General features: G+C 33.0%; 1 protein-coding gene across 1 annotated transcript in view; it reads left to right on the forward strand.

The window, feature by feature from the left end:
* LOC110109532 (ubiquitin-conjugating enzyme E2 10-like) overlaps nucleotides 1-6,964 on the forward strand; it is a gene marked incomplete at its 5' end in the record, with an annotated part of 21,662 nt that extends 14,698 nt beyond the window's left edge. Inside the window, 2 exons of the mRNA XM_028693848.1 lie at nucleotides 5,284-5,448; nucleotides 6,619-6,964. Coding sequence (XP_028549681.1) covers nucleotides 5,284-5,427 — 144 coding nt within the window. The remainder of the gene's footprint in view (nucleotides 1-5,283; nucleotides 5,449-6,618) is intronic.
* Nucleotides 6,965-13,119: the final 6,155 nt, after the last annotated feature.

Consider the following 13,119-nt stretch of genomic DNA (forward strand, 5'->3'; position numbering starts at 1 on the left):
AATTGTGATTTGAGGATGTCAACTTTTCCTTGGTTGTCATACTCAAACCTGAAGTTCCACTCGGGTTCCTCCATGCATTCTTGAAGGTAAGAATGGGTGGTCGCCGCAAGAGGCTCTCCAATGGGAGGGAGCGAGGGGCGGCGGGTTGGAGAGGGGATGGGAGGTGCCGGCGGTGGAGATAGAGAGGGAGAGGAGGGGTGTGTGTTTATGCAGCAAAACTGAAGTTAATTTCAGTTTTTATGGGAATTAGGAGGGAAGAAATTAGTTATTTGAATTTCCAATTAAGTGCATTAAAGGCATTAATTGAAAATCCAATATTTGCAAACCAAGAGGGGGGGCCGGCGGCATCAATAGAGGAGCTAGGTTTAGAAATAAAACTGAATTAATTTCAGTTTTAAGTGAAATTGGAGGGATTTATTTGAGCTTAAGATTTGAATTTCAAAATAAGAGAGGGGGGATTAATTGCACAATTAATGGGGCCCATGAAGAGGGGGCCGGCGGCATCAAGGAGGAAGAGGGGAGTTTGGGATGAGGTGGAGGATTCCAAATCAAGACGATGACTAGGAAAATTTTGTCTCATGAATCCAATTTCATTTGGAATGAGATTGAGTTCAAAATTTCGAAAACTTTCTTAAATTAGAATTTCCCAATTAGGAAAGAAATTGAAATTTAAAATTCAAATTTCAAGGAGATGTTGGGGAGGAATATGGAGAGGTGGTGGAGAGGAAAGATGGCCGGGGGCAAGGTGGCCGGCCGGTGAGGATCCGGTGGCCGGCGGGTTGCTCTAGGGACGGTGGCGGCAAGAGCTTGGCTTCTTTGCTTTCTCTTCTCTACTTGGGGTATTTGGTGGCGGAGTGACAAAGGATTAGGAATTTTAAACCTTGATCGATTTCTACAAGTGAACTCACAAAGAGATCACTAAGAGATCTCTACGATATTGAACTCACAAAGAGAACAAAGCATAAGAAAATTTCATTCAATAATTCAATACCCCCATACAAGAAACAAGAGCCATTTAAATAGGCTCCACATGACACAAGTACAAAAGTCTAAAATGCCCTCCGGGCTACAAAAGCAAACTAATACCCTCAAGGGTAAAATGGGAAAACTGAAAAATAAATGCATAATACATAAAATGCATAATACATAAAATGCTAGTGTAAATAAAATCAGTAGTAGAGGCTCTCCATCATGGTTGTGGACCTCCGATGTCGTCTCTGATAGACGCGCCGAAATCTCCTGTCGATGACCTCATCAAAATCAGTATGTGAATATCACAGCAAAATTAAATGGCATAAAAAAACAGAAGGCTACAGTAGCTTAAATCGAAACAATAGCCAAACTTGAGAACCAAACTGCTGAAAACAATACTATTTGTTAAAATCAAAGGATGTTATTGAAGCAAGTTTTTGATAAAAAAGGAGAAAAGAATATAGTCATCTAAAATATAAATTTGCAATTTGATCTGGCAGCTCACATATGAATTTACATTTTCTGCTTTTTTGAAAAATTGCAAAATGAATCTTTGCAACCAAGTTATTATGTGAATATTCCTGTTATTGAAGATCCACTTTTTTCCTTATATAATAGGTTTAAAAATATGAATATTGCCCTCAATTCGATTTCCTTCATCTACATTTCAAACTTTATCACTTCACTTAAGGTTGAACAAATTCAAATTCCTCAAAGCTTCGAAGCTCAACCTTTCAATAAAGAACTTCTGACTAACGCTCTTTCTACAAAAAAAAAAAAAAACTCAAATTATTGCTACTACTTGTGAGCGTAAATGGATTAAGCGAACTAAATGTGCTTGGTTTTTCAAAGGAGAAGACAAATATCAAATTCCTGTACCAAAGAATCATGAACAGATGGAATTGCAATCATAATAGAGATCTCTGGTACTAATGGTTTCTTATGTTCTCAAGATGACATTGCTAATGAAGCCACTCCCATTTTGATTCACTTCTCGATATCAATGCAAATATCTCTCCTTATCCATCCCTTAATTTGTCAGTGGACCATTTTTTATTTTGATCATGATTTGGGTGATCTGTTATCCACTTTTACTGATGACGAGATCAAAAGAGCGCTTTATAGTATTGGGGTTGATAAAGCACATGGATTGGATTGCTTTACTTCTAAATTTTTTAGGACACGTGGCATATCATTGGTTCCTCCTTCACTGAAGCTATCTAATATTTTTTTACTATCTCAAAGCTCTCTAATCGTGTCAACCCATTTGCTACTTGAATTCTAAATCATACTCACATAGACACTTAATGACTTAAAGCGTACATCCTTTTGCAACACTGCAACACTACTTACAAGGTCATCTTCTCCCAAAACTTATCCATCCTGTTTAGTCAACCTTCATTCATGATAAAGATATCTATACTACTATATACTCACATAGACACTTAATGACTTAAAGCGTACATCCTTTTGCAACACTGCAACACTACTTACAAGGTCATCTTCTCCCAAAACTTATCCATCCTGTTTAGTCAACCTTACGTGCAATAAAACTAGTTGTTTATAATGAAATGAGTTACTTCATAGTTTCAACTCATTTAACAATCTCAAAAAATTATATTCCAAAATTAATCTTAAGAAAGCTTTTGACAATGTAAGCAGACAATTTCTTTATTAAAGATTGGTCTTAGGCATCCATGCAACCTTTATCAGCTGGATTAGAGCTTTATTGAGGCGGTATGTTTCTTTGGTTGTGATTAGTGGAAAACGTAGATGTTGCTTCCCCTCCTCTAGCCCTAGACAGGGATGTCATCTTTCCCTGTTTCTCTTCACATTCATCATGGATGAATTCTCCAAATTGGTTGATTTACATTGTACGAATGGCTCCTCTGGTATTGGAAAAAATGACATTATCATTTCTTACTCGTTTATACAAACTACGTTTTGATTTTTGGCTATGGATTCATTTGGGATGGCTTTCTTACGGCTTCTTAAAATAACTTTCTAGTACAAAAATTAATTTTTTTTTGCTAAAAAACAGCTTTAAGAGACAGTAAGAAAGTCATCCCAAACAAGGCCTATATTGACTGCAATACTATTAAGTGTTGATATACCATTTTGGATGCATTTCGGAGAGCCACCGATCTTTTTGTGTTAACATGAATAAATCTGCAATTTGCTTTTCTAAATCGTTTGACTTGAGTACTATAAAGAATATCTATCAGACCTCGAGATTCCCTTGCAAACCACTTCAATGGGATCATCTTTGCATCACTCTCATGTAAATTTAAGGCTTCTGATTCGTCAAAATTATGGATAAATTGCATGTTTGGCTTAGTGTTTGAAAACAAATATTATTATACTTTGTTGGTAAGTTCTAATTTGTCAACTCTGCTATTTGGAACTATCTTCGTTATTGGTTTCTCTTTGTAACCTTACCTAAAGAGCTTAGGAAAAAATTACATCCCTTATCAGCAGCCTTTTTGCATACTAATGTGAACAAAAAACTACGTATGATTTCTTGGAATACAACCACCAAGTCTATGGATATGGGAGGTTTGGGCTTTTATTTTGGATGCTCTTAATCTAATATGCAAAGCTAAACTCATCTAGAGACTATAATAATAACCCGTACTTCCTGGTGCTTCAATTATATGGTTCTTTGTGGAACCTGCCTACTCAAAGAGCTTCTTCCTTTTTGGAATTCTCTGTACGGTTGCTGTCAAATTTTGAAGCTATTTCTCTTTTGATATTAATAATAACAAAGGTAATTTACTCTTCTTTGATTCATGGAGGATAGCTGCACTTAATTGAAATTTTTGGCACTCAGTTTTCTACTGTTTCAATTGCTGGGCCTCTACTACGCTTAAAATTGTTATGGTCAATAGAGTATGGAATCTCTCCATTTATCCTTATTAAGAGGAATTCACTGCAAGTTGCACTCAAAATATTTTTAAGTCCTCAAACGCCTGTTGCTGGATTATATATATATATATATATTTCTTTTTCATTACTTCGAAGAAATAATCTTCTTCAACTTTTAGGCCAGAAGTCCATTCAACTGCACCTCATTAACTCCACACAACTTTTCTGGACAAATTTTGAGGCTATTAATCCATACGATCCATAACATAACTAGTATGACAGGAGCGACTACTGGTTTGATTTCCACTGCATAGACTCATTGACCATTGACTGATTCAGATTGATAGATTGACATGCATATTGATAGCATCGCCGTGCTTTGATTTCAGTTATAGGTATTAGGTGACCTGCTGGGCTTTGTAAAGCTCATTATATGTGGTTGACATTTTCAGATCCGAGCAAGGCAGCAGGATTGGAGATTGATCAAGACTGTTAGACGAATCCTTTCACTATGGATGCCTGGGGCGTCACAGTTGGGGTCCCCTCACATGATTGATATGACTGAAAAAACACCACCTGAATCACATTGCCTGCTTAAATTGTTGCGAGTTAAGTGAATTGTTTTAGACTATAATTTCCGAACAGTTCAATATCAAATGAAATTTATAGGTGAATTAGCAGCTGCTTGGTATCCTATTTCAGGCAGGAAACAAAATGTAGCTTAAATCCTGACAAACATAAATTTGAGGATTTTTTTTTTTCTTTTGGAACGGGGTATCAACCCACTGCTGCTTGGCAGCGTAACTAATCCTACAGCGGAACCTAGTGAGGCCACCCACCGGCATCGGACTCACACTTGCGTTGCTCCAATGAAGAGGCGAGGTCGTAGTAGAGGGGATTCGAATCCGGAATGGGGGGTTCCCAACCGTGCTCGCCCACCAACCACCCTAAGCCTCGGTGGGTAAAATTGAGGATTTTACTATTGTTCTAATAAATTAAGGTTCAGCCCCTTAGTTTGCTAAATCTAAGATATATTAAATCCCATCTTTCACAGGATTTAACGGATTTAAAAAAATTTCCACTTACAAAATTTAAATCTTAAAACAAATAGCCAAAAACGTTCACAAAATTTAGCATTTTTCATGCCAAACAAATTCTCAGATTTAGAGCAAGGTCATATTCACATTTGTGGAATGTGGAAACTTGTGCAGTAAAAACTTCAAAATGTAATCTACTTCACTTGAACATCGCAGAACTGTCCTCCAAGGCGAACCAGTTCTGGATCTGTGATCAATTGGATTCTGTGCTGCAGATTTACAATCTAGTTTCTTTTAACTCTTCTTTCCCATTGTTTAACAGAAGAAGCATCAACCTTCCGAGTTCTTAAACTTTCTTTTAATCAGCTAATTTCTTCGCAACTGACTAAACTTTTTTGAATATGCCCAGGTCCTGCTTTCAATCTGTTCTTTGTTGACAGATCCAAACCCAGATGATCCACTAGTTCCAGAAATCGCACACATGTACAAGACAGATAAGAACAAGTATGAGACTACTGCAAGGAGTTGGACTCAGAAATATGCCATGGGTTAACTAAAGAAGAAAAAATGTCAAGTACCCCTTTTACCTCTCTCTCTCTCTCTCTCTCTCTCTCTCTCTCTCTCTCTCTCTTCATTATCTTGATTATCTTTATGCGTTGAAGTGATTATTCCTTAAAGAATTACTGTTTAATTATTTGATTGGAATCTGGTGTACGAACAAGAGAAAAATCTCCAGTGACGATTGAGAAATACTATAAAAAAACCATAAATGGGCTCGCAGATTCCGCTGTGGGAATTGGCAAAGCATATTTTGGCGAGCCGAGAATTTTTCCCAAGTTCCTATGAGTCTTTATTTAAATGCTGAGGTAAAAAAGGTGGATTGAGGGGAAAAAAAGAAGCTTGGTATAGCCTTGTAAGATGATTGTGTGAGGATGGAATTGGAAGTCGTTAAACTTATTTTAAGATTAAGATGAATTCAATATAAATTTTAATATATGTACTCATATTAAAATAAGGGTGATTTACATATATAGCCTTGTTTGGTTGATATGTGGTGATCTTGCTAGGAAGGGCATTTGGGAGTGGTGGCATATGCAACTTGTTGACAATGAAAATTAGAAGAGGAGTTTATGAAAAGATTTCTTTAGGGTAGATCGTAACGAATTGTAAGATATGATTGTGATCATTGATGAAATTATCGGTGTATAGTGATCTTGAAACACTCGAAGAGAAATTGAGGAAGTCATGATATGGGGGGAAGAGAATCGGAGAAATTAATGAGAATAATAAATGATATATTTGATGTTTTTTAAATGAATTAATTATTATAGGGGTAAACATTAAAGAAGTTTTAAGTACATAAATTAGAAAAGTTTGAGTGTTGGATCTTCTTTTGAGGCATTTAGGCTAATTAAGGCAGACTTACGCATACATCATTTACATGGATTCAAACTCAAGATCTCGAAGTCTAAGCTCCAAACCAACAGATTAAGATGAGCTGTGTAGAGTTGAAAGGGCCAAGGAGATATAATGTTCATTTCTCCCAATATTGGCGCAGTAACTGAGGCTAAGGATGGCTGTCTGAGTCATTATTTGACTATTTATTACTTGATAAGTATGAAAAATGTTATGTGCTTTTGGATTTTACTATCAGAAACTGCTGACGCTCTCTGTATTGCATTCTTCCGACATGGTAAGAATGGAAATGATTTTGCCTTCTGATCTTTGTCATCTGAAAATGCAGACTCTTTCCATCACATAACAACATTGAAGAAACTATTGGGGGGAAAAAGTTATCTGATGAGCTCTTCACCTTTTGAAAAGTTGAGGAATGTAAGAGAAATGAGTAAAATGGTAAGATGTTTATATAATAATTATTTGGAGAATTTACATATATAATAGAGAAAATTTTCAAATTTACATATTTAATATTTAAATTTTATTATTTATGTAATGTGGCACTTAGTTGACAAAATTATTAGCAAGGAAATCAACCATGAGATCTTATCGAAAGAATCATCGACGAGATCAATTAATGTAATTGATTAGAGTGAGTTGAATGGTACAAATATCACAAACATGTTCATTTATTTTCTTATCTCCAGGCATTTTGTAAAATATTTAATATGATAATAATAGTTTTTTATATAAATATTTAATATATTTATTATATATTTTTGTTGCAAATTCATCAGTTAAAAAAAATTATATTAATTAGATTGAATTAAATATTCTGACTAAAATTTTCTTATTAGTTTCTCATCAATCATCTACTTCAGTGCTTCTAACTTCAATCAATCAACAAATAAATGAGAATATGCTGCAAATTTAAGGTTGTGGCTTTCAATACTACCACTTCTCGGCCTGATTCCTGATTTCCATGCTAATTCAAAATAATTAAATAATTAATTAATTACTTTATTTATGGAGAGAGAGAGACGACCTAAAAAATTGGAGAAATTATTATATGTGATCACCGAACACTGAACGTTGTCCAAAGACGAATCAGGATGTGTCATGTCACTATTTTATGTGTATCGGATGACATGGGGCAAATCATTACGTCCGGTGTCCGGATTCGTCCGGACACCAATCCAGACGCGCCACGTCACCAAAATAAAAACAATGGTTATGTTAAGAAAGGTAGAGGTAGACCTAAAAAGACTTGGTTAAAAAATATTAGGAATGACCTTTCTTTATTAGATTTAAACGATAATTTGACCTTTAATAGGACACAATTGAGAGAAAAGGATTCATGTAGCCGACCCCACATAGTGGGATAAAAGCTTAATGTTTTTGTTGTTGTTGTATTATCTTTTCACTTAGTATTCTCAATATGATTAATGTGATATCCGAATTCAATAGAAATAATAAATTATAATAATTTATTATTTTAAATAAACAATGAGAGAGAGAGAGAGAGAGATCTCTTAAGAGTGGAGTTAGCCAATCGTGCACACGAGTGGTCGACCTAAAGCCTGAAAAGATGGCTCGAGAATCTAATTATATAGCTTTTAAGATAAATTAATAAGTTCTCGGCTCATTAATTTCTCTCTACAGTGATAGTCAAGAGAAGCTCCCACTAAGTATCCCAGTGGTTGCTGACGTGGCCAATTTGTTTCACACGTGCGAAGTACCCACCGCACGTTTTTCATTCTAATTTATATTTCTTATTAAAAATATAACATAATTTTAAAAATTCTCACTTAAAATTATAAATTGTTTCATGAAACTTATTACTTATTAAAATTTAAAAACCAAAATTTAATTTTCTTAAAACTTTTATAAAATATTTTATTGTTTAAATAAATGCCTTATATTTTTCATATATTTTATATTATGCGAAGCTTCTCGCATAAATTATTTATATATTATATATTTTTCATACATTCATAATTTCAATGTTATAATTAATTATTATTATTTTTATTTTTTAAACCATTGTGATTAAATAAATTATTTACATATTTCATATAAATTATGAAAATATCTCTAATTGCAACTATATATATATAAATGATCTCATATTATTAGAATTTGCAATTAGAAAGTGTTGCTTTGAATCAGAATAATTATATATTTTTTAATAATTTGCAAATTATAAATTTAAAATAATGCTGACACATTTATATTTTTATTAACATTTTTCTACACTTTGGAGTATCTTATTTTATCCTGAAAAGACAATAAATATTAAAGTTTTATGATCTGCATTAAATGAGCTGAACTTTCATTAATTTCCTCTCTACTATAAAAACCACGTGAGAGGATTCGGCTCTATAATTAAACTTAACATGGAAAACAAATTGTATAATATTAATATATGATGATAAAATATAGGTAAAATTTTGAGTCAGCATATCGTTGAATCTAAATATATTCATTGGTCATAGTCTGGCTTTTATATTTTTTCTTAAAGCAGATTTTTAGTATAAAAATTTTATTTGTTGTACTATAAAACTGTTTTAAGAAACAGTAAAAAAGCCAAACAAAGTTTTAACTATAAGATTGACAAAAAAAGTAAATAAATAAAGTTTTCATTTGGGACAACTTTCTTATTGCTTCTTAAAACAATATTTTAGTACAAAATTTTTTCGACCATCTAGCCAGGATGGTGAGGCCGCAGTGGAGGCGGATGGCGAAGAGGGGTCCGTGCGGAGCTAGTATGCATCAATGAGGCCTGTGGGATTTTCGAAATCCAATTTTATTTACAGTGGCTGGTTGGGTCGGTTCTGGATCATTCTCAAGTTTCTAGGTCTAACTGAACCTGACCGAATTTTTAAAACGGGTCGGTTTGTTGGATCCAAATCCAACCCGTTTGACAAACAGATTGATCCTACCCCAGAATTTTCGGGTCCAGTTCAAGCCGGATTTTTGGATTGTGTCAAATATTGACACCCCTAGATTTGATTGACCTGTAAAATCAATGTCTTTTGGCCATCTAGCTAGGATGGCTCTAGCCCAGCATGAGCAATTTTAGATATATACGTATACATATATATAGTTTTTCATTTATTAATGTATTTTGAAATATCAAAATAAATTAAATAAATTTCTAATAAACTATTATGACTCAAATATTCTACTTAAAAATATACGATAATTTATATTAAAAAAATAATGCTCTAAGGATTTATGTGATCTTATATGATTGATTGATAATCTTTAACGCCATTAAAAAAGTTAAGGTGCGTGCATTTGCATCATTAATGATAACAAATGAAATAATTACATGACTTTGCAACTTATGTAAAGATAAGATATAGTAGTAGACCATTTTGTTCGTGCGGGTTACTCTTTATTATAGTTTTTGACGGGTAGAAGTGTAATTATTAGATTTAATATTATTAGATTCAACATGACTTTGCCACCTTTGCAAAGATTTCTGGTTAAATAAAAATTTAATTGTCTGATATTATCGCCAAAACTCAACGCCATAAATGACCGAAAGAGTACTGATGCTCTGAATCTGAAGTAGCCACCAGCATTAGTGATTCACAAAGGTTTTTAAGAGAGTAGGGGTCGCTTTGCTACAAGATTCTAAGATTTTTTTTAATGAATTTTATATGTATAAATATAGTTTTATAAAAATGCACGCACCTGTTTATAGTGATTCGAGTTCTATATTTGGACCTGTTTATAGTTTGGATCGAGTACATGTTAATCCAGCAAATCTGATTTGACCTGAATTGACTTGTTGTCACTTGCACCCGCTGCATCCCAGCTACTGCTGCTGCTGCCAAATGCCGCGCACACCTGACGCCCCTAGCAGGCTCAGCGGCCTAGCCCAGACCGCTAGTCCCGAGCCACGACTCAACAACTCGTGCTTGATGCCTCGACGGAACCGCAAGCGTCAAGTTGCAAGCCCCGCTCCCGCACTCACGTGATCACGTCAAATGAAACTCATGCTCGACCAGCCTAGTCGACCTCAATTGAGACGGTGAATTTCGCTATCGCCGACTCGTGCTCGACAAAACTGCAAGCCCTTCACTCGTAAGTCATCGTGCTGGATGAAACCTAAACTCTTTTTCGGGTTCGTAGTTCGTGGTTCGGGTTCGGATTGCAATCGAGCTGAGCTGAATTGAGTATATTATGAATCAAATTTAATTTGATAAGACTATTAAGTTTTTAAGGTTTGACTCAAGCTCAATATGAGCTTTTACATTTACGAATATTTGTATTTGACTTATCTGAGATTGTCTATTATTGAGCTTGATTTGTATTTTTGATTTCTAAATTAATCGAATGAGTACTTAAACAAACTCATTACTAAATGAACTCTCAATAATTTCATTGGCCTAAATAAATAAATAATTCAATAAAATTTGAAATAATATATAATTATTTGATACTAATGAACAATATAATAAATAAGTCATGAAAAGTATTCATTTCAATTATATTTAAATTAATTATATGATCTCCAAATTAATTATTTAACATCATACATACAAACTAAACATGTCATTTGATTAATATTTATTCTCTAAACAGGTTGTTAATGATCTATTCATTAATCAAAACTTTTTATATGTTTTATGCAAATTAATTTTACATATTTTTTTAGTTTTCTATATTGAAAGAATCTGTAATCTTTTTTAATATTATCAAATATTTTAGATATTTAAGTGACCTTTCAAAAATTTATTTCAATTATCAAATTAGTAAAGACAAAACCGTTGATTTTGCATTGATATCTGTGCAATAGAAAATTTATTATCTTATTTTCCTTGACTTTTCCATATTCTCATTTATTTTAAAAATTTTGTCATTTTAATTGCACAAATATCAAAGACTTATAATAGTACAAATTTACTACATTTACCCTTTGGGCAATAATTTTAATTTACGTTGGATCTCCCGGAGATTAAGGCAATGAGGCTTTGGTTTGAGCAATTTTAAGTACCTAATCAGTCAAGATAATACTACTTTAATCATAATTAAATAATTAAACACCTTAACAAAATATTTGTAGCATTAATTTCTATGAACAATTAAGCCAATTTATTTCATTTGATAAGAAAATTAATGTGCTTCTTTAATGCATATGTTGTGCGAAATTTTTAATATTATATTTTATGATGCAATTAGTATCAGATGTGTCAATGTGCTTCTTTAATGCATATGTTGTGCGAAATTTTTAATATTATATTTTATGATGCAATTAGTATCAGATGAGATATATTAAAAATATTCTATGTATTAAATAATAAAAAATCAAATAAATTTATTATATAATTTAAAATTATTTTTTTGAAGATGTTCAGTATGAGAGGGAAGTGGCATTAGGTGTAAATATTAGTCTAAATCTGACTTATATAATGTGCTAATTTTATTTTAAGCCAACCAAATCACCTTATGTGGATATAGGTTACCTTAATTTATGTGTTTGATAGTCGGGTTGGGTTTGAATCCGAGTTTATTCGGGTTATGAGAAAGTAGAGTTTTATCCAACCCAATTGAACTATTAAAGAATTGAGCAATATTTTAAGTTAAGGTAATTATATAGGTACATCCAAATATATATAAAAAAGAAATGATTCAAACTAAAGTTGACACACTTCAAGCTAAGTCGGTTCAAGTCAATTTAAATCAGTGTACTGGATAAAGAAGCTGAAGGGAGAGAGAGAGAGAGAGAGAGAGAGAGAGAGAGAGAGAGAGAGAGAGAGAGAGAGAGAGAATTTGGCGGTTCGATTTATCTCATTCATTGTTATGAAGTGAGCAAAATCGCCCGATTCAATGACCCACATGGCTCGAGAATGTTTTCATGCCTCACCGAACCGAACAAATTTTTTATGTTTGGGATAGTCTCCTAACATTATCCTTTGATTAATAAATATCTGATAAATATAATACAACATTTCTTTTGAAGTATATTTAATATTTCGTTTGGAACAATTTTCTTACTGCTTTCTACAACAAAAGCTGAGAAAAAGATATGACCAAAAGCTATCCCAAAACGAAGCCTTAGTATGATTGGGAATTTCTTGAGATATTTAACAGGTCAAACGTCTTTCAAATTTCAGCATTTCGATGACTTGAAAATCATTTAATAATGATTTTATTCATATATGATGATGTTGGAAAATACACATAGTGGAAGTGTTATCTATGATAAAAATAACTAAATTGATCCCTATAAAAATCTATAAATAGGATATGATTCTTATGCTTAAGGAAGACTTTAAGGGTTCAAATAATTATTAAATTTAGAGAATTTCAAAGCTCTAATTGTACTTTGGAACCCTAATTATCCTACTAATTTTTTTTGCTTTTGTCTATTCAAATCTCTATGTTTTTGTTGGTTGATCAATCTTCATTTATACCTATGGAACCCACCACATTGACAACCTTCGGTCAACACTTAGACATCTGCTTTCGACATTGTCCATTGGTCAGAATTATAGATAATTACAATCATCCAACAATCACAATCGTCAAGCCATTGACACCCTCTTATAACTTGTTTTATGATACTAATGTCTCCCATCATTGTCAAACAATAACAATGACCAATGTTGCCCACCATTCACATTTTAACATCAATACACTTCAACATGCATCATTCTCATTGCATGAAACAATTCAAATGTTTGATGTATTGCAATCCCTCCTCCTCCCATAAGCAAATAAAATATATTGCTGTAATATTCAATCAATATAGTAGAATCATTTCAATTGTGTTTGACTTAATAAAAAATTTTGTTTCAGTTGCATGATGTAGATTATTTCTCTAGGGATATCT

This window comes from Dendrobium catenatum, unplaced genomic scaffold (genome assembly GCF_001605985.2).
Source record: "Dendrobium catenatum unplaced genomic scaffold, ASM160598v2 fragScaff_scaffold_370, whole genome shotgun sequence".
NCBI lineage: Eukaryota > Viridiplantae > Streptophyta > Magnoliopsida > Asparagales > Orchidaceae > Dendrobium > Dendrobium catenatum.